General features: G+C 39.6%; 1 protein-coding gene across 6 annotated transcripts in view; it reads right to left on the bottom strand.

The window, feature by feature from the left end:
* Positions 1–21,376, bottom strand: part of LOC110986832 (prolyl 4-hydroxylase subunit alpha-1-like) — a 46,871-nt gene that overhangs the window by 11,684 nt on the left and 13,811 nt on the right. For all 6 annotated transcript variants that reach the window (XR_015428373.1, XM_087149130.1, XM_087149133.1 and 3 more), the window contains exons 2-10: positions 18,951–19,135; positions 15,861–16,015; positions 15,207–15,371; positions 7,773–7,939; positions 7,181–7,232; positions 3,864–4,081; positions 3,470–3,643; positions 2,354–2,524; positions 2,044–2,097 (exon numbers count right to left, since the gene is read on the bottom strand). Coding sequence is in view for 5 of the 6 variants with exons in the window: in XM_087149130.1 (XP_087005256.1) it covers positions 2,044–2,097; positions 2,354–2,524; positions 3,470–3,643; positions 3,864–4,081; positions 7,181–7,232; positions 7,773–7,939; positions 15,207–15,371; positions 15,861–16,015; positions 18,951–19,123 (1,329 nt within the window). In the remaining variant the exon portion in view is untranslated. The remainder of the gene's footprint in view (positions 1–2,043; positions 2,098–2,353; positions 2,525–3,469; positions 3,644–3,863; positions 4,082–7,180; positions 7,233–7,772; positions 7,940–15,206; positions 15,372–15,860; positions 16,016–18,950; positions 19,136–21,376) is intronic.

Genomic DNA, 21,376 nt, shown 5'->3' with positions numbered 1-21,376 from the left:
GGAACACCTTAAGGAAGGGAATTCCTGAAGGGGATTGGATTCCTTAAGAGGAGGGAACACCTTAAGGAAGGGAATTCCTGAAGGGGATTGGATTCCTTAAGAGAAGGGAACACCTTAAGGAAGGGAATTCCTGAACGGGATTGGATTCCTCAAGAGGAGGGAACACCTTAAGGAAGGGAATTCCTGAAGGGGATTGGATTCCTTAAGAGGAGGGAACACCTTAAGGAAGGGAATTCCTGAAGGGAATTGGATTCCTTAAGAGGAGGGAACACCTTAAGGAAGGGAATTCCTGAAGGGGATTGGATTCCTTAAGAGGAGGGAATACCTTAAGGAAGGGAATTCCTGAAGGGGATTGGATTCCTTAAGAGGAGGGAATACCTTAAGGAAGGGAATTCCTGAAGAGGATTGGATTCCTTAAGAGGAGGGAACACCTTAAGGAAGGGAATTCCTGAAGGGGATTGGATTCCTTAAGAGGAAAGAACATCTTAAGGGAAGGGAATTCCTAAGAGAAGGGATTGTCAACAAACCCTACTCTTTAATCACATTTTCCCAAAATACAATTTGACTAAGACAGATTAATGCCAGGCTTCAGGACGTTCTAGTTGGGTGATACTACAAATAACCTTGGAGTCTTTGGACAAGTTCTGAATAAACAACAGCCAACACTGTTCCGACACTAGGTCTTCAAGTCGCAATTTTTAAAAGACATTACAAATCTCATGATAGAGAGTAATAAACAATCTAAACTGTTCCATAACTTTTGGGACTAGCAAAACTTAATAAAAGTAACTAGCACTTGCATGTATATGTAAGTAATAATCATGACAATTTAAAATGCAGCGACACACTCACATGTCCGTACCCTCAACTTGTCCCAACCAGCCGTCGATAGCTGTGAGTGGTCGACGCAACTCCAACTCTCCATCTGGTCTCGGGTCGGCGTCTCCCACATTACAGCAAGCTCTCTACTCAACTTGGCGGGCATGCTTTATATAAAGGTTTCTAAAAATATCACCACACGTATAGCATGCCAAGTCCAACAGAACTATGGCAAAGAATCATTTCATTACACTGTGCACGCAGTGTACATTGTATGTACTGATACGTGACTGTGCGTGATGTCTGAAAAATTCTAAGAATGCTCTCTAGGGTCTGATCCATCAAATACAATGTGAATTTTTGGTAATAAACATTAATTTTAACCCATTAGGGACAACACGTATACTCGTTGGATTCAGAATGGTTAGGGTTCATGTTATTTTATAAATATGAAATGTATGTAAGACAAATGAAATAAAACACCAAGACCAGTCTTAAAACACAAAGACCAGTCTTAAAACACCAAGACCAGTCTTAAAACACAAAGACCAGTCTTAAAACACCAAGACCAGTCTTAAAACACCAAGACCAGTCTAACGTAATTTATGTCTGAGGAAAAGTCTACATACCAACCGCAGGAATGCCAAAACTAATGACCAGCTGGTAAGTAATCTTTCCTGCACAAATTGTGTCACGGAGAGACTTTTTACAGTCCATTCATTTTGTAATGTTCAGTGTTTTCTTTTGGGCATGTGGTTGGAAATTCCAAATAAATATGAACAACCACGAGTGCATATCGTCAACGTGTCCGAACTTACATGTACATGAAGCTTGCAGGTATGTGATGCAGGATTTATAAACACTCGTTATAAATAGGTTGCCAACAATGCTTTTTTGGCAACAGAATCACAGAAACCTTTTGTGGTAAAAAGAATTTCGTACTGTGCAATTTCACTGTAACAGATTTTCTCCCCATAGGAATGTGCATTATTTCGCTGAGACTGACAATATATGTTATAACTGGAATTTCACCTTTACTGAGTTTGTAATAACGAGAGTCAACTGTATATCTACGTGTAGACATTTATGATGACATTTTTCAGCGATCAAACTTAAAAACTCTTCATTCAACAGCACACGTGAGGGTTATTAGGGAGCTTTGCCATGCACAGGTATGCTGTTAATTGGGAAGTGGATGAAAACAGAAGTTCAGTGGGTACTCACCCTGGCAAAATCAAAGTGAGGTTCATAATGCCCACCAATGCCATAATTTACAACCTGAAAAATGGATAAAAATAACATCAACGCGCAGCTCAAACACCAGGCCAGTCGACACTGAAGCAATCAAAACAATAATATTGAGAAAAAACAAATCATGAGGATGTCGGCTGTATACCAAAGGTCAGATTGGTCAACTCTACGACATGATACATGTAGATATTGCCGTTACTAGAAAATGTCGGCTAAACCTCATACAACCCAACGTGTGATGGTTCTGTATTCAAGCTAAAGATGGTCTTGTTCCCCTACCAACCTGCAGTTCTTCTGCTGTTGCAAGCTCCAATCCTGAATAGTCAGATACCCTGCGTCTGATGGAAGTCACCATGGGGTCCAGATCTTCTCTCAACCAAGCACTTTTACTGATGCGATAGTCTGCATATTCCAACTTGCCGGTCACAGGGTTCTGAATCGTGGCTCGGTTTAGCTTTGGATTAAATTTTCAAAGCAGGATTATATCTATTAGCACATATGCATTTCTGCATATTTTCAATATTTGTTTTAATTTTTAATGAATTGAATTTTAATATTTGCATGTCTTTATTTTGATGAGAATTTTTTGAATGCCCTGAATTTTTTTCAGAATTCCCTGTTAGAAAGCAGTTATTTAACAAACATGGAATACCCTGTCTGAAGCTGCAACAAATACACATACATGTACATACATGTAAATACTGCTTTTCCACACAAGTTTACTGAGTCACAATTCTCTCACAATTTCAATATAAAAAAATGAAGAGAAGATACTAGCACATCCCAATTCATCCTCTGCTTCTGAGACAGATTTCAAGTGGATAGCGGCCCAACACTGATCTGGCAATGCAAGCATGACTGTGATTGTTTATAAGTTCACGTTCCCTAGTTTAATAAAGCAACACAGTAAATGGAGAGCAGACTGTGTAATGTTGTGACATAAACAAATGAATCATTTCATATAGACCAGCCCAATTACATGCCATAACTGCAGTGGCACCACACCCACACGCACATTCTTCCACTTGACACATGTGCATTTGACAAATCACGACACCTGATTTGTGGAAAAGGTAAGCACCGCAGTAATGGCTTCTAATTCTGGTTATCAAATTACACTATTGAGGATTTTCAGTCACCATGATTTTTGAGGGTCAGTGTTCAATTTACACATCCATGCGCAGAAACGCACACGCCTTGGAAGTCTCTCAACCTTCTGGCATACATGAAATTGCCAATAGAAATACACAGCTTCGAAAATAGACGCACTTCTAGGGACATGGCACACTTCCTGAATGCCTTCGCCCATCATGTTACGTCACATGAAAAAACCTCTATTGAGACTTTGAAGGAGCAGATGACATGGACAGAAACAGGTTGGTTCCGGACCGGTACATACCCTTGGAGCAGCTAGCTCTTTCACCTTAGCAATCTCCCTGTCATCCAAAATGTCATGGTATATGATCAGTCTGGGATGATCAAAGACCACTTCCTCCTTAGCTGGTTGTAGGTACAGGCGAGGGTTGTTGTAGTGCTGGTAACGACACTTCAGAACACGTCGGTTCTTAGGAATCTGTAACATAAATTTAAAACTCACATTTACACCTATATTCAAGAGGACTGTGGAAGTTTATGCAAGCTTTGGCATTTCATTCATCACCAAGGACACTAACAGAAGCCTGAATTATTTTCTCATTTTCCAAAAATATTGTAACATTAGTTTGGACTGGAATAATAGAATACTTTGATTGAGGTGGATTTGCAGATATTGTATGCTTGGCATCTTACGGTACCTTGACTGAGCCTGGATCTCCACGGCACAGGGCTTCATAAGCTTGTCTCTCTGGGGATGTATTTGGACCCAGATCTTCTGGTTTCTTCTCAGTCTCATCAACTTCTACCCATCCTTCATCGTCATCTTCATCCTCCTCAAATTCACCTCTGGGCTCTCTCTTGGATATGTGGTACTCAAAGTAGCGTTTGTTGCTGTTTCCACGTTCATGCTCTGGGTCTAACGCAAAGACACAAAAACAAAGTTCACAATAATAAATATGTTCCCTCTGTGTTACAGTCTTTAAAGGGATGATGCATACTTGTGTTTCAAATAGAATTACACTTAAATGTAAGGCACTAGTCCTTAGCCACTAAAACAATAAAATAATGGATATTACAACGCGCCGGTTTCCGCCGTGAGGGATGCTCATGGCATAGTACAATCAGGAAAACAAAACCATAAATTGATAAGAAATTAATTTGCAGTAAACAAAGAAGTGAGTTTACAGTGTAATCAAATTCTACCCAATACATGTCTGTCTGCTTAAAAATCACTGCCCACTTCAATGCAGAAACTGGTATTAACTTAGCTTTGCAATTCTGCATAAGTGTCATATACATATGCATGTACATAGGCATCAAAACTCCAACCATTCTCTTTCCAACATACAGTGTACATGTATTTCATGAATGATTCTTTCTTTGTTGACTTCTGTAAGTCTTTATTCCACAATATTTCTAAAAAAGCGAGGCTGCAAAGATACCGGTACATGTATCAGTCTGTTACCATGGCAACATACTGCTTCACCTGATCCTTACCAAGTACATTTACATGTATACGGCACATGTAAATTTAAAGAAGAAAAAAAAGATCCCTTTGATAGCGGGACACTTCTAACAAAGAAAAAAGCACTGGTGTTCAGGTCCAATTTACCAGTACATATACCCGGTACATGTAAAATGATGTTGTGTCTAGGCTTGATATGTTGTGTCTGGGCTTGATAGGTTGTGTCTAGGCTTGATATGTTGTGTCTAGGCTTGATAGGTTAAGTCTAAGCTTGATATGTTGTGTCTGGGCTTGATAGGTTGTGTCTAGGCTTGATATGTTGTGTCTAGGCTTGATATGTTGTGTCTAGGCTTGATATGTTGTGTCTAGGCTTGATAGGTTGTGTTTAGGCTTGTTATTTTGTGTCTAGGCTTGATATGTTGTGTCTGGGCTTGATAGGTTGTGTCTAGGCTTGATAGGTTGTGTCTAGGCTTGATAGGTTGTGTCTAGGCTTGATAGGTTGTGTCTAGGCTTGATATGTTGTGTCTAGGCTTGATATGTTGTGTTTAGGCTTGATATGTTGTGTCTGGGCTTGATATGTTGTGTCTGGGCTTGATATGTTGTGTCTAGGCTTGATATGTTGTGTCTGGGCTTGATAGGTTGTGTCTAGGCTTGGTAGGTTGTGTCTAGGCTTGATATGTTGTGTCTAGGTTTGATATGTTGTGTCTAGGCTTGATATGTTGTGTCTGGGCTTGATATGTTGTGTCTGGGCTTGATATGTTGTGTCTAGGCTTGATAGGTTGTGTCTAGGCTTGATATGTTGTGTCTGGGCTTGATATGTTGTGTCTAGGCTTGATATGTTGTGTCTAGGTTTGATTATGCTAATGCCCTTTTATATGGCATGAGGGGTGATCTTATGAATCAGCTTGAACGAGTTCAAAATACAGCTGCTAGAATAATTACTGAGACAAGTAGACGTGATCATATTACACCCATTTGAGGGGTGATCTTATGAATCAGCTTGAACGAGTTCAAAATACAGCTGCTAGAATAATTACTGAGACAAGTAGACGTGATCATATTACACCCATTTTAGCTCAACTTCATTGGTTACCTGTTTGCCATAGGGCGGAATATAAAATTTTATTGATTGTTTATTAAGCACTTCATGGACTAACACCAAGTTATATTAGTTCTTTGATCCAGCAGTACTGACCATCTAGGGCCTTGCATTCTGCAGATCAGTTCCTCCTGTCCGTTCCAAGAACTTAGACAAAAGGTTTTGGAAATAGATCTTTTCAACCTGTGGCTCTTGTTCTGTGGAACGCAATCCCCCTTGGCGTTAGGTTGTCCGAATCAGTTGGTTCATTCAAAAAATCTCTTAGCCACTTCCTGCCGGGGACTCTAGATCGTATGCTTTATATGCGTGGCCGGGGTCTCCGAACTCGGACAAAGGGAAAAGGGCCTTGTAACAAAAGACCGTACTCGGAACAAAAGACCAGGCTGCTGGGCATTACCAACATTTTTTCACTCTCAAAAGTGGAGATAATCCTGCCTTGTTTTGAAACAGTATACCACAGTTTGGGGCATTTAGAGCGAGCGGATTACCACCAGGGACAAAAGCACTCCACCACCGAAGCGATGAGCCACACAGCACCGCTGCATGCTAATCTGGCCCCTATTGAAAAGAGGTCAGCAGCACACTGAGCCAGGTTCGCGAACAAAAGAATATTATGTAACACCACAAAAACTGGGCTCTTTTTACAAGACTGCAGGCCTGGCTGAAATACTCAGGCATCAATAGATTTTTGTCTGCCTGGCTAGAGTGGACACCAGACGTGCCTTCGCGTGTTTGTAAATGTCCAGTAAATGAAGATAGGAATTTTCAAAGAATTTTGAAAACAGAAAAAAATGATAAAAATCCCGCCCTAGCATCATCAACATTAATAAATGCCCCGGCAGGAAGTGGTTAACATCTCTGAATGAAGAGATGATGATGTGATTATGTTTATCTCTTCTATCTCAGAATGAAGTTAAAAGTGATAAAAATTAAATCAACAGGCTTTTATTTTTGAAAACTACATTTCAGACACAATTCAAGGCCCAACTTCTCTGAATTTAACTTATGAAGGACCTTTCTCTGTACTTTTCTAGGGAATAACGGCTTATACATTTACGACACTTAAAGTTATCACTGCCAAGTTTTGAACAGAGGTGCGTTATTCGAAGGTTAAACCTTTGCTTTTCCTCTTCCAAATGTTTACAAGGCTGCAGGCCTGGCTGAAATACTCGGGTGTCAATGAAGGTCACCTATCAACTTAGAGTAGTGCCTGAAGATTACTTCGTGCGGCTATAAACGACCGTTAAATGAAATGATGAATTTTTGAAGGATTTTGAAAACGAAAAAAATGATACTCGTGCCGGCCCAGCATCAACAACATTGAAAAATGCCCCGGCACAAAGTGGTTAACAACATTTTCACTTAAAACAAGAAAGCTTCAATTAGTAAATATGGTCAAATACAATGTACATGTACAACTGACCAACCACAACGGTGACCACTGCACTCACCAATAGCCAGCAACTGGTCTGTGTATGCCAAAGCTTGGCCAACATCACCATTCTGCAGACAAAGTGAAACAAATAATTAGATAGACTACATGTATGTTAGTAACACTGAGAAAAAGGTTGATGTGACTTGATGAAACACCTACATCTAATGGCAATAAAAAGCTTCTTATACTCAATACCAAAGATTAATTCCTTTCAAATGGGCTAAAAGGGACCAGGTAATCAAAAAATTCACAAAAATCTTTGACATTGCACCTTTGTGTGACAATCAAACATGTATTTCTAATTTTAGTTTTGATATTTCCGGATATATCTGTATTTTGGGGCCTTTTGGGGTTTGACGGTAATATGACTGTCCAAAAATAATACCATGCTTAGAAAACCTGAGCTACCGTACAAGTAGTTCTTTACTGTCAGAATTCTAATCCAATCCAGTCAGTTGCATGTACTTGTGCAAGTCTTCCAAATAGTTTTCGAAAACTTGTACATGTATACATGTAACAGTATACATCTGATAAATGGTATATGGACAGTTTCATGAGTAGTGTGGTTTGACAATACTTTCATGAAACATAGGATTATACTTCAGTACCATGTAAAATATGAATGAGAGGTAATCTAAGATATCAGCCTTGTCCACGGTTGTGTCGGGACTGTCCTTCCTTCCTAATCTATCCAATGCCTCCAGCATCCATAGTCTTGAGTGGTAGAAATCATTGGCATTGTAGGCAATGCGGCCAACCTCAAAACATTCATGTGCTGTCAAAACAAAGACAAAACAAATCTAAATTATTGGCATCTGAATGTTTGATTGTCAGTTCACTGACAACTGCAAAAACTAACCAGGGATTGGGTAAAATTATACTGAAAGTGAAGAATTCAAGGCTGATTACGGGAATAATTAAAAGCACACGGGTGACATACACATGTAACACACCGTTAGCGGTCTATGGCAGTATGGGGCCATTTTGCATTTCACAGTATTGACATTTTCAAATTGAGTTTTGGCACTTCTTATAGGTACGGTACATGTACGTATCAATGCAAGTAAATCTCACCTTCCTAGGATGTACATGTACATGTATGTACAGTCTCATGTACAGTGTATCGTACATTACTTGAAAGCTGTTTACAATGTACACTACACATGTACATGTACACCCGTACATTACAGTTCCAAACACCCATTTCCCACTGTCTAGCAATAGTATACGCATCCATGCATCTACATGTACATGTATAGGGATGTAGTTTGCAGTACATGCAATGACCCTCAGGCTCAGTCATAGAAAGAGGGACCAGTTAATAATGAGGATCAGTTGCCGCAAACCATCGGACATAATACACCAGATCATGACAATCAGTACATTGTACATGTATATTTTACTGATCCTGTACGGTACATGTACTTGAACACATTTACAGGCTTTTGAGCTCGACCAATGACCATGAAACTTGGGAAGAGATGTTTGGGATGTTTACAAGTGTCATGGCACTGGACTCACATAAGAACAAGTACCGTACTATACCCATGTCATGTACAGTAAATGTACCTGTGTATTTAATGCCCACAGGGGATACCGGACATTTGTGAAAGCCTCAAAATAAGTTTTGAGTTGACATACAGTGGGCCCTTTAATCCAGAGAATATCACAGTCTACACATGCATGCAATTGATGGAAGCATCACCCAGTAATGCAGGGCTATTGATGGAAACATCACCCAGTAATACAGGGATTAGACTTCAGTACACATTTACCGCTAAGACATGCAGTATCCTACTTTCCATCTGAGACCATAAAGTCAATGGGTCAAGTCAAGGTTTCGTGTACATGTAATACAAATGTAAATATATAGATGATACGTAAAGTTCCATGCTACAAGTGCATACATGCCTGTACATGTATGTACATGTATGTCGTACATGTACATGTATGTGACTACTTGTGCATGCACAAATACACATGAACGCATATTTAAGCATAAATTAATCACTTCATCAGTTCAACCTAAATGTGAAATGTCAATTTAATGCCATAGGCCTTTTCTTTGACAGCAAAAAGCCACATGTACATGTACCTTTTGAGTATATAATGCACCATTTGAAGCAAGATATGAGACGGAGAGAACCCCCCCCCCCGCCTTTGTGTTGGTCATTGTTTGATCAGAATCTCAGGAATTCTTTACAGACTTCTAGGGGGATGTGTTAGGTAACAATAGTCTACTGTGTGTATAGGGATTGGACAGGTAAGGGGGGTACCCCTCCGTCCCATATCTTGCCTGGTATATAATGCACACCAGTACATGTATGTACATGAATACTGGTACACCGGTACACTTTAGTCTCAGCCTTCAACAAGACAGTACGTGTACTTCACTTTGATTTGTAAATTAAAATAAGGTTCAATATTTCTTCTTTTTTTTTACTTCAAGTTCCTCATTTGCAACTGTTCAGTGTGAAGAGTACTACTGCACCCCTTCTGGAGTCCAATTCCAGCAAAACTAGTGGCATTTCTGTCATTTCTGGCTGGGAGTTACTCAGTTGCAACTGGTCGGTGTGAAGTGTAATACTACAGCACACTTTTTGGACTTTCCCTTCTGGAAAAACGGCCCTGCGCTGTTGGCCTTGGAAATTCCTCCTGGAATCCAATTCTGGCACGAACACTTGCATTTCTCTCATCTTAACTTGGAGTTACTCAGTAGCGACTGTGTACTGCGGCAGACACTTTAGACTTCCCATTCTGAACTCTTAAGCCTGCCCATCTGTGATGACAAGATGCCGCAGCCCAAGCGGTAGGCTTCGCCTCCAGCAAAATTCTGTGATAGTCCCCCTGACATGCCTACTACACCTCCAAGGAAATGGGCACGAAGCCGGAAACCCTCCACAGGTCAACCAGTAGCCCCAGCATCGATGGAGCCTGCAACAGCTCCAGCCGGAGGACAGTTTATCCTACGGAAGGAGGACTCTCACAGTGGAACATGTAGCAGTAAATGTATTTCAGTACCTATTTCTAATGGTCCTGGTTTCAATTTTGATAGCACATCCACCAGTGCCAAAAAGCCTAGTAGTACTAGCCCAACTTTGAGCGTGTCAGACACTGTGACAAATGTGGGAGCCCCAACCCTACCTTTGCTACTTGGTTCTTCCACCCCTCTAGGGTATCACGTACCGCTTTCAATTAAGGAAAAGATACGGAACGGTTCTAATGTAGATTCTGCTCTTCTGTATAATGATGTAGGTGCAGCTGTACTCAGTAAAACCAATGACGATGGATTCAAACTGGTGGTCGAGGGCAACCAAATGGTTGTCTGTAAGGCCTCTTTCATACATAACATGAAACTTGATTCTGTAGATAAGTGGGCATCTGGCATCTTCAATACTTTCATTGCGATCTATGTGGTGTGTCATTCTAATCGTACAAAAGAGCTACTTAAGTATGCAGAAACGGTGCGTCAGGCAGCCCGTCAGTTTCCAGGTTTTCTGTTGGCAAAATTATGATGAACAATTCTGTCTTTGCCAAGAACACGATCCATCTCGGTCATGGGGGGCAACTGATACTGAGTTATGGATGACTGTTGCTGCAGCTAACAGTCTCCTCCGTGGTTGGTGGAACACACACATTGCAGCGCCTACCTAATGATAAGGTTTCTAACATGTCATCAAAGGGGGTGTGTTTTGTGCATTCAACGGGATGTATGACTGCCATTTCCGCACCTGCAAATACTCACACAAATGTAGTCGATGTTCCCGCCCTGGCCATGGCGCTTACACATGTAGAGTAGGTGCTGCGTTGCATTCAGGAACTCCACACTGGTGGCGCAAAGATAGCTAACCAAGAAAATCTGCATCAGGTGACACAGATCAAAACACGCGCAAACAGGGCCAAGCCAAGGTACATCAGGTGAAGGGTCCAAAGTACCCTTTACGGGTTCAACTTCTTTTCGTCCCCCCCAACACCAATTAACACTTGTGTTCTGCAGAAGTGGCTGAAGGGTTATCCAAATAGGGAAGACGCTGCTATTTTAGAGACGGGGTTTTCATCTGGTTTTGCTTTGCAATACAATGGCCCTAGATGTAGCCGTCAAGCTGACTGCCTTTTATCTGCAGCAGCCAGACCAGACGTGGTGAAGGAGGAACGTGCAAAAGAAATTAGCTTGAATAGAATTGCTGGAGCATTTGAAGTTCCTCCTTTCTCCACCTTGCAATGCTCCCCTATTGGGCTAGTACCTAAGCATGAGCCAAATTCATGGCGCCTCATTCATCATCTCTCTTTTCCCTTTGGGGAGTCTATAAATGACTTCATTGACAAAGTCGCAAGCACAGTTAATTATGCACCATTTGATGAGGCAGTCGATTTGGCCATGGAAGTCGGACCTGGGGCATAGCTAGCAAAATCTGACATCAAATCCACCTTTCGGTTGCTTCCTGTTTCCCGTAAGGATTATGAATTGTTGGGTTTTACTCTTGATGGCAAATACTATTATGACAAGGGCCGATGGGCTGTTCCATTTCCTGCTCCCTTTTTGAAAATTCAGCACATTTTTAGAATTTGATATCCAGTTTAAGGCAGTTCACATGCTTGGGGCAACCAATGACATTGCAGACACTTTGTCCCATTTCCAGAACGCTGGAATGCTTTTCTATAGTTTAAGTTTGGCTAAAAAGGGGGTTTGCCGGATTCTGCTTTTGAAATAAGGGAATTTGTGGCATGGTTATCTTTGAAGAATTTTGCACTGGCAACAATCACTTCTGAAATAAGGGAATTTGTGGCATGGTTATCTTTGAAGAATTTTGCACTGGCAACAATCGCTTCTTACATTTCTGGGGTGGGATACTACCATAAAATTAAAGGATGGACAGATCTACTAAAGACTATCTGATATCAAAACTAATGGAAGGTTGCCGCAGGGAGCGGAAATCTGCTGACATAGGCTTGCCAGTCTCATTGCCTGTCCTTGCCCAGATTATTCAAGCATTCTCCCATGTACATGTATGTGGAATAAACCAGCCCATTAATAATGCCTCATTAACTTTAATTTGGCCAGAGTAAATTAACCAAGAGTTTGAAGAAGGCATTTCTCATTTTGTTACAGGCGACAACTTTTCCCCTGAGTAGTGCAACAGGGGAGAAGAACCGTTCTTTCCTTCTGTATGTTCAAACGTTGGATAAGAACAGTGCCTGCAAATAGTGTCACATGTTCATCTGATGTACACAGGTTTTCTATGATGTATTCTGGCACACTCTCTATTTAATAGTGATTTTGCTTTATTTGAAAGGATAACTGGTTCGGTAAAATATCGCCAGCCAAAAATGTAACTAGTTTACATTTATGATTATCGTGTATTAACGAGTTGACGGTATTCACATTTAGCCCTGTGGGCTGCCCCCATTTGTATTGAGCTGTGGTGCTCAGTGAGCTTTTGGTGCTCAGAGCTGATGGTGCTTGTGGGCTTTTGGTGCCCACACTATGCAGGGGCTTGGTTGTAAAAATAAAGTTAATTGTGATACACAGTTGTACAATCCTCAACCATGAGGACTAGGAACAAATATGAGAAATCTGCATTTAATAAATTTGGCTGAGGCGTGTAGTCACACAGAACTGCATGGTGTATGGTGGGGTTTTTTTATTTCTCGTCTGCTTATAACCTATCCATATACCTGTACAGTGGTATAACAGGCAAGCTTTACTTTTCCTTTTGTTCCACTACTTTAAGAGTGGATGTTGTTTTAACGGATTTTCCCAGGGAAAAAAAACTCAAGGCAAACAAACATCACCAGACAGGGACAATGACCCTTTGAAGGCAAATCTCAAATTGATAATGAAAGGAATTGCTGAACTGTAATTAATGTCCAACAGAAAGAATTGTTTACTCAACCATTTGGTACATGTACAGTGTATGTATGTAAGGCGCCAAAACAAATCTGTTGATTTTAGACTTTGGGGTTGTCACTCAACTTCTCTACCATCGACATGTACTGTATGTGCAGTACAGTACAGGTAGATGCAAAGGAATAAAATTCAATAAATCATTGTCATGGTACACATAAATGTACTGTATAATATTACAAAATGTCATATTTGTGACCCATTCTGTGAAAATGAGACATGCATAAGTGTGCATGTGAGGCCATTTTCCAATCTTTTGTTTCAGTTTGCATTAGGAAGAGTCAGTAAAGCTCTGTTTGATGTATCACTCATTTTGGGTATCCCGATGATCAGTTTCTCCAAGGCCTTAAATTTAGCACGGCAGTTGACATATGAATGCAAGTGCAGAATGCAAAGCCTACACAGCGTAGTGTGCTGGCCCCAGGAAATTCTCCAATGTAAAAAAAATAGAAGGGTGGTGAAATTTTCAGAAGGGTGGAAAACTTTAGCGGGATAACATTTTGGCAGTGCAGCCTCCCTTACTAAAACCCCTCAATGAGAACACTGTTGATGAAACAGACACTGAGTGGCTGAAAATCTTGAGGGTTTCTCATGATTTCCCTAGTACAGTATTCTTTACATGGCCTGAAACTCCTCCAATTGAGGAAAAGGCCAATTTTCTGCAAATACAAGCAATTTGGGGGACAGTTAGCAGCGTAAGTAGTGAACACAACAGTACAATTTCAGCTCATAAGATCCAGCCAATGTCTGGTAATATCCCCAGCCATCCCGGAAAAACTTGATCAAAGGAAAATACTATAAATCGAGACAGGGCCCAGTACATGTATCAATGAAGGAGTACATGTAGGGCCCTGTTTAAGGGTCTTCCTTTTTTTTTACTTTCTCTGCACAACTGAATCCTCATAGTGATTCATTACTGCAGTAGCCTAACACAATCTGTCTTTTTTAATCTCCTTAACAGTACACTTCACATTTTTCATGGTGAATAAGTCCTTGTGTTGAAATCAAAACATATGTGTGTAATTTCACATTGGACAATAAGGCCAATTTTGTACATGTACCATGGGAAACTGGATGCACTTTTACAAGTACTATTATTGTCATTATTCGTTGTCCAGTTGGTGCAAGTGAAAGGCACCTCTACTTCAATTACAGTAAAAGTCACAGTGACTAATCCTATTAGAACACCACCTTTTATCAGCCATATCACTGGGTGGTTACTTTGTGTTCACAACCCAAGAATTGCCAAAGGCATTTTTGGGGGACTGTCAGTCATATACTTACAAAGCTTTTCAAGTCAGGTACACATATGGTACACTAACCAGGGGTGTAAGCGGAACTTAAAAAAATAACTTGAGAATAGCTGAAATGGTGAGCACGAAGCAAGTGGGGTCCGGGGCACAGGAAAATTTTGAAATAAAGATGCTCTGTGGTGCACTTTACAGCCTCCTGGTGCAACTACTGGCAAATTTTGTCTTGCAATTTAGGCTAAGCATATGTGTATTTTTAGATGTTCTTCATCATGATCATATCTGGCTGAAATTCCTGAAGGTTAAAATGAACTACATGTAGTAATACATGAATATGTACATGTACATGTAGGTATAACAAAATTGTAAATACACATAGCAAGGTTTGTAGAGTGAGTTGGCCCTTTTCCCACCTGATCTAACCATGTTTTTGGTATTTTGATTCTTTTAAAGAATGCACATCGCATGTTCAAGCTTGTGGATTTTTTGATCCTGGCGCTGAATGTGTCACCTGCCTGTGTAATGTTGTGCACTTTAAATCTAACAATATCACAAAACGACATGTGTCAGTGTTACTGAGTGGCGGGGACAGTTGCTGAGCAATGCTATTTTTGCAGGGCACAAAAGGGTTACCACCCAATTAGAGGTACGTGTCATGCAGTATGCACATGTATACGTGTATTTTATGACTGGTTCCCTGCTCCTTTTTTTTCTGAACAACTAAACCTAGTAAGCGGTATATTCAACCCATGCACATGTACTAGCAGTTTCATGAAATTGGGACAGAACCGCCCCCCCTTGATGCTTGGGGCATTTTTCGGGAAGTGGACCTGTACATGTATGTCATATTATTTGGAATTCCAACGTTGTTCTCGACAAGTACATACCAGTGAGTGAAGGAGACTTCCAAGTTCCCTCTATATTTCCATCAGCAATAGCCTTAGTGTCCAGTTTATAAGTGTCCTGAAGGCGTAGTAAAGCTGCCCCTGCACCCTTCAAGTCTTCGTTGGCAGGAAAGTAGTCACGATATTGGGAAATGTTCACAAGGTAATCTATGAAAAAAAAAAAAACTATCACACCAGACTTCTTAGACCTTTTGCTCTCAGTCTTCCTGTGACCTTTTCAAAACTGAAACAAAGTCGCACAATGCTCACATGAAAGCTCAACCTAACAACCTGCATTCAAGTTTTACTACTTCTACCAGTACATATGCTAATGAATGGACAGTTGCTTCCAATACTTTGAACATGGAATAGCCCCATGGTGGATCCTGAAATTTTGTCAGGGCTGGGGGGTCAGGCCAGAGATTTATTTCAATGTCTAATTTTAGTGGACAAGCAGAAATGATGATGAAACATTATACACACCATACTTTTTATGTGATAGTATTGGTGGTGCATTTACTTTAGGTTCCCCATTCCCCTCCCCCCTTTTTTTGTCTCAGAATGAGAGAGGGAGGGTTCAACCCCCTAAACCCCCAACCCCTTGGATCTGCACCTGAGTCCAACTTCTATTTTATTCACATTGAAAAAAAAGCATACTTGTTTTGGGCACATCTAACCGGATGATGTTTTCCAAATCGGACCATTCCCAGAGAAATCTCTTGACCAATAGCAATGCGTTGACTGGATGGGACAGGTAGAGTTCTGGGTCCTGCACAGACTCGGTACTGGCCCTCTGTAAACCATCCATCAACCTGAGCAATTGAAAAAAGCAGGCTCATGTAAACATACATGTACATTTGCACGGTTTTCTTATTTAAACCCAAAACTGCATTTAACATTACATATTGTAATACGTAAATATACATGTACATGTATGTCACTATGTACAGTGTACCTGTATTTCAGAGAACACTTGTTCGAATTTACAACCAGTCTGCCAAATTTTGTAACTATTGGTAATGTATTAGTTGCTTTTTCAAAAGTATAGGGCCTACATTTACATGTACATATACAGTACAGTACATGTACCTGTACAGTATGTCAATGTTTTTGTGATCACTTTTCTCTTTTATAAACTCCTTTCTCATACATGTATTTGTGAATAAAAGGCAAGCGTATAAAAATTACAAGAAGCATGGAGCACTTGCATGTACATGTACATGTAATTTCACATTAACACCATATATGTAATTTAATTTACAATGTACCATTTTAGAAAAACACATTTTATTATAATACACAACCACCAGTACATGTAGTTGAACTTTTTACTAGACAGATGACAACCCATGACCAACTATGGCACAATGTGCATGTAAAAAGTACACGTACATGTACATTTACTTTTAAATACATGCTTACATACAGGTACATGTACTCTGTACACATGAACATGTACAGTAGAGTGCAATTGAAAGTTAACCAGACTATGATAAAGGGAAACAAATTCACATTCACAGGTAAATTTTGCATTTTAACTGCTATTTCACCCCTCTACAAATTCACAGGGAATCTGGTTTAAAAAGGTGCAAAAATGTGTGAAAACAGCACATTGTGAAAAATCTGTGGGCAAAAATAATGCGAAAAAGATGCGAAAAGGTACAAAAACGTCAGTGTAAAGACCTGCTTGTCTATGCTAGATAGATTTTGGATGACGTCAATGTCAGAGGCACTGGACGTGAGCTGTGGTTGTGTACTGGGGCTACGTGCGTGGGGACTGAAACGGGCCACTGCGCACGCGATGTCACATGGATCGTTTTGTGTACAAACACGTGGTCGCCCAACTCCTCGTAGACATGATGCAGTTAATTGATTTTTAGCCCCAGGGACCACACTATTTTCATCAATTTTTGCATAAATAGATAAGGTTTGAGTTGCCTGAACTCCTCATTAAAAATTTCACAATAAAAGGTGAACTTTTCTGGACGTTTGATCCACTAAAATGGGGATTTTTTTCAAGTGGAATTTTAGAGACTTTCTGGTACATCTACAAGAAACTAGGTACTACTGTTGAAAAGAATGGGTCAGAAACACCTTAGAAAGATTGAGGTTTAGATCATAAATGTGGGCGCATTTGACCGCCGAATGATGAAGCCCACCATGAGTTTCCAAATGGCAGTGGAGGGGCATGAGTGCACTTTAGCCGGTCAACATGGCGTCCGCACGTGGTAGCCTCACATGTGTGGCCGTACACGAGCGGATACGGACTGCCTGATATTTTGTCTATGGTAATCACTGTTTTTATTACTGCTTTTCCAACATACAAATAACAAGTATTATGATATTTGATGGCTCTTCTGATTTTGTTCTCAATTCTTACTAAAAAATCATACATGTACATGTACATTCAAACACAAATAAAGTGTGGTTGGGGGATTTTTGGCAACTGTTCAACTACGTGTACATGTACATACATGTACTTGTGAAACTTCATACTTTAAAATCGATTTTGGGGCTGAGGTTACCGTAATTTCCTTCTCAATTGAGTAAAAGGTGCTAACATTTTCCCATTTGTGAAAAGTTTTCACACTTTGTGAAAAACAAGTGTGAAAATTTTTCCCATCCATGAAAAAAGGTGTAAAAATTTTTCCCACTTGTGAAAAGAAGGTGTGAAAATTTTGACACTGAGGGGAAAATTTTTCACAATTTGTGAAATGAATATTTTCTCAGATGGGAAAAAATGTGCAAAATTGTATTACTTCTGCAGTTACTTTCAATTGCACTGTACTGTACATGTACATGTATGTGGGCTCTTGACAATTCACACACAGTATCTGAATAGAGCATCTTGCCGCTACCAAAAGTATGGTACTTGCAAACATGTACAGTACATGTACATGTATGTACCGGTACATGTCCATGTACATGCACGGTACACATGTACAATTATGCATATACATGTTACTTTTCACTCAGTCATCAATCCAAGTTTTCCTTCTGAAGGATATTGAGGACTTCAGGGGTTATAAAAATTTAAAGGGGGTTATAAAAATTTAGGGGTTATAAAAATTATGAAAATTTTCATTTTCTTTTTAGTTATACAGATAGCATATATACATGTACCAGTATGTAGACGTACATGTACATGTAGGCCAGACAAAACTACATGGACATGCACCGGTATGAGCATATAAATATAGTATCAAAGTTCTTGAATCTGCAGGCTAGGATGTTTATATACGTACATGTAAATGTGTACGTGGTACTTGTAGTCAACACAGGAAGTTTTCAAGTGCACAGCTACATGTATAAATGTCTGTGGCCAGTACATGTACATGTATGTCCAATATCCTCCAAACTGAAATATTCACTGTCAAATCTATCAGTACTGTGTAATGTCCAATATCCAAATATTCACAGTACAAACTATGTCCAATGTCTCCAAAACAAGGTACGTGTGTTTGCTGTACATGTACGTTTATATACCGTCCCTTCCAGTAATGTCCGATATATCCGAGAAAGTGGCATTATTCACTGTACACACACTGTATGTGAATATACAGGTATGTCCATTATCCAATGCATCTCAGAAAACGAATTTTTCTTGAGGCATTAGCTGTACAGTATAAACCTATCAACGGTACATGTGTGTGAATGGCCAACATCAAATTGACGTTAATTACAAACTAGTTTTTTCAAGAACGAGCAACAATTTACATGTGTATGATTCAAAATACCAGTACTTACTGCTTGACTTTCTGTATTTTGAGTTCTTCCTGGTTGACATATTCTCTCAATGCATCCAGCATATTGCTCTCTGTGTAGATGACATGTTCTAGATCAACCAATGATGTAAACACCTCCCCTTGACAATGGACCATCAGGCCAAGTAGACTCAGTAACACCAACAATGGCCTCATGATTGTCTTAATCTAAAAAATAAGAAGGATGCAAAAAACACATCAGTTTCAAGAAGAGTGCAGTCCATGAGTGATTATACAAGATAAAAGTGAAATTAAAAACTCTGTTTCTTGAGCTTCAAGGCGGGGACTTCTTGGGCATATCTGTACATTTCGACTGTACATATACATGAATGTGTAGCAGCATGTCCAGGAGGTAAGAAGTTTTCCAAATGAGTTTTTATGGATAAAACACAGGTAAACCATCATTTTTCAATTCAGAAAGACAATGCATGGATGCAATGAACCAACAAACGTTATCAATTTAACTTGGCATAGCATATGGTCCATGTACACAGACTTCCAATACGCAACATTACACATACCAGTACACATACATGTACAGAAACATATGTGTACATCTCCATGGATGATCAATTGCAATCAATTATTAAAACAAAAAACATAGAAAGAACTGTCAGCAGCATGTACATGTACATGTATGAGCATAACTGTATGTTCACAAAATGGCATGAAATGATACATCCCTAGTGTAAACAAGCATGTATACATGTACATGCACCATACATGTGCATGTTCATGCACCATACATGTACATGCACCATACATGTGCATGTACATGCACCATACATGTGTATGTACATGCACCATACATGTGCATGTACATGTACCATACATGTGCATGTACATGTACCATACATGTGCATGTACATGCACCATACATGTGCATGTACATGTACCATACATGTACATGTATATGTACCATACATGTGCATGTACATGCACCAACACGTACATGCACCATACATGTGCATGAACATGTACCATACATGTGCATGTACCATACACGTACATGTTTAGATGTGTCGGAGAGAGCAAGCTCATGCACCAGTTTTCATTGAGCGGGATTTCCAGCGTAACATGTACATAAATGTACATGTACGGTGTACCACTAGAAGATGCACAGTATATATATACAGTGTACCCGAGTTTGCGTCAATTCAATTAAACTTTAAACCAACAAATTAGGACTGGCCAATGTAGATGTAGGCACAGAAAAGCAGCCAAAATACCAGCCCATGTACCTCAATTTTATTCCTTATTAAAAGATGAAGAGAAACTTCAAAATCCTTGAAAATGTTGCTGTACGGTACAAGTAAATCCCAAATATAATGTCAAAACATCTCCAAAAAATCCTGCAGTTTTTTAAGTAATTGCATCTCAAAGTTTGCCATAGTCTTGTATGCTAAAATGCACAATATCCAATTTTAAAGCTTTGTTTGGACACTTTCAACTTCAAAACTAGAGAACTGTGATTACATCAAACCTTCAATATTATAAATTTTGATTTGTATTATGAAAATACATGTACGTGTATATGACAAAATAAGAAAAGACAGCAAGTGATTTTTGTCAGGTGACACCACAGAAAGACTTTATTATCTTTTTCCAGGGAAGAGATCGATCAATGATAAAAATAGCTGAAAACAACTGAAAAAAGGTATAAAAAGCTGGACTGTAAAAATCTCCTATACTTTTGTACACAGCCAGTGAGAACTTAAAAGCTGAAATCCAAAACAAAAAAACCTGAATCAGCTAAAAAGCTGAGAAATATCACCCGTTTTTCCTAAAAGATTTTTGATCTGGTAGACACCATCATTAGTGGTCTCAAAATATTTCATGATCTGGCTTATTAGAATAAATGAATAAAATGCAAAAGGAGAGTTAATTAATTTTGTTCAGTACAGATACTAGGGGGCTATGATATCCAAAATGAAGATCTAAAAATGGCTTCCAATTCCAAATCCAATGGCTGTAATTCAGACTTACATGTAAATGTGATTATCTGAACCCGGGCCATTCGATTATGAAACAAGGCACTTAGAAAAATGTTCAAAAAAGGTTAATCTCACTGGATAGTGAAACTGATTATCAAAAGAGCACATTTAATTTTAAAGTAATGATTTTTTAATAAATAAAATGGCATAATGCAAAGGTAAAGGAAACAGCTCTAATGAACAGGACAGCTACGAAATCCAGGTGCTTTGTGCTTCCTTGAAAAGACAACACTGAAGAGGACTAGATAAGTCTTGAAGGATTGCATGGTGAATAGGTACAATAGAAAGTAGGTTTGCGGTAGCACCATGGACGTATCTCTTTTGTGAGTATTTGCGGTTCTGAAAAGAACCAGTGGTACTCGACGTTTCAAGCAGTATGCTCTGCTCGTCATCAGGAGAATGCCGGATACTGACT

This window comes from Acanthaster planci, linkage group LG19 (assembly GCF_054643075.1).
Source record: "Acanthaster planci isolate LZ-2023a linkage group LG19, COTS_SCS, whole genome shotgun sequence".
Taxonomy (NCBI): domain Eukaryota; kingdom Metazoa; phylum Echinodermata; class Asteroidea; order Valvatida; family Acanthasteridae; genus Acanthaster; species Acanthaster planci.
The sequence above is the reverse complement of the archived record's forward strand: the minus strand, read 5'-3'. Positions and strand labels throughout refer to the sequence as shown.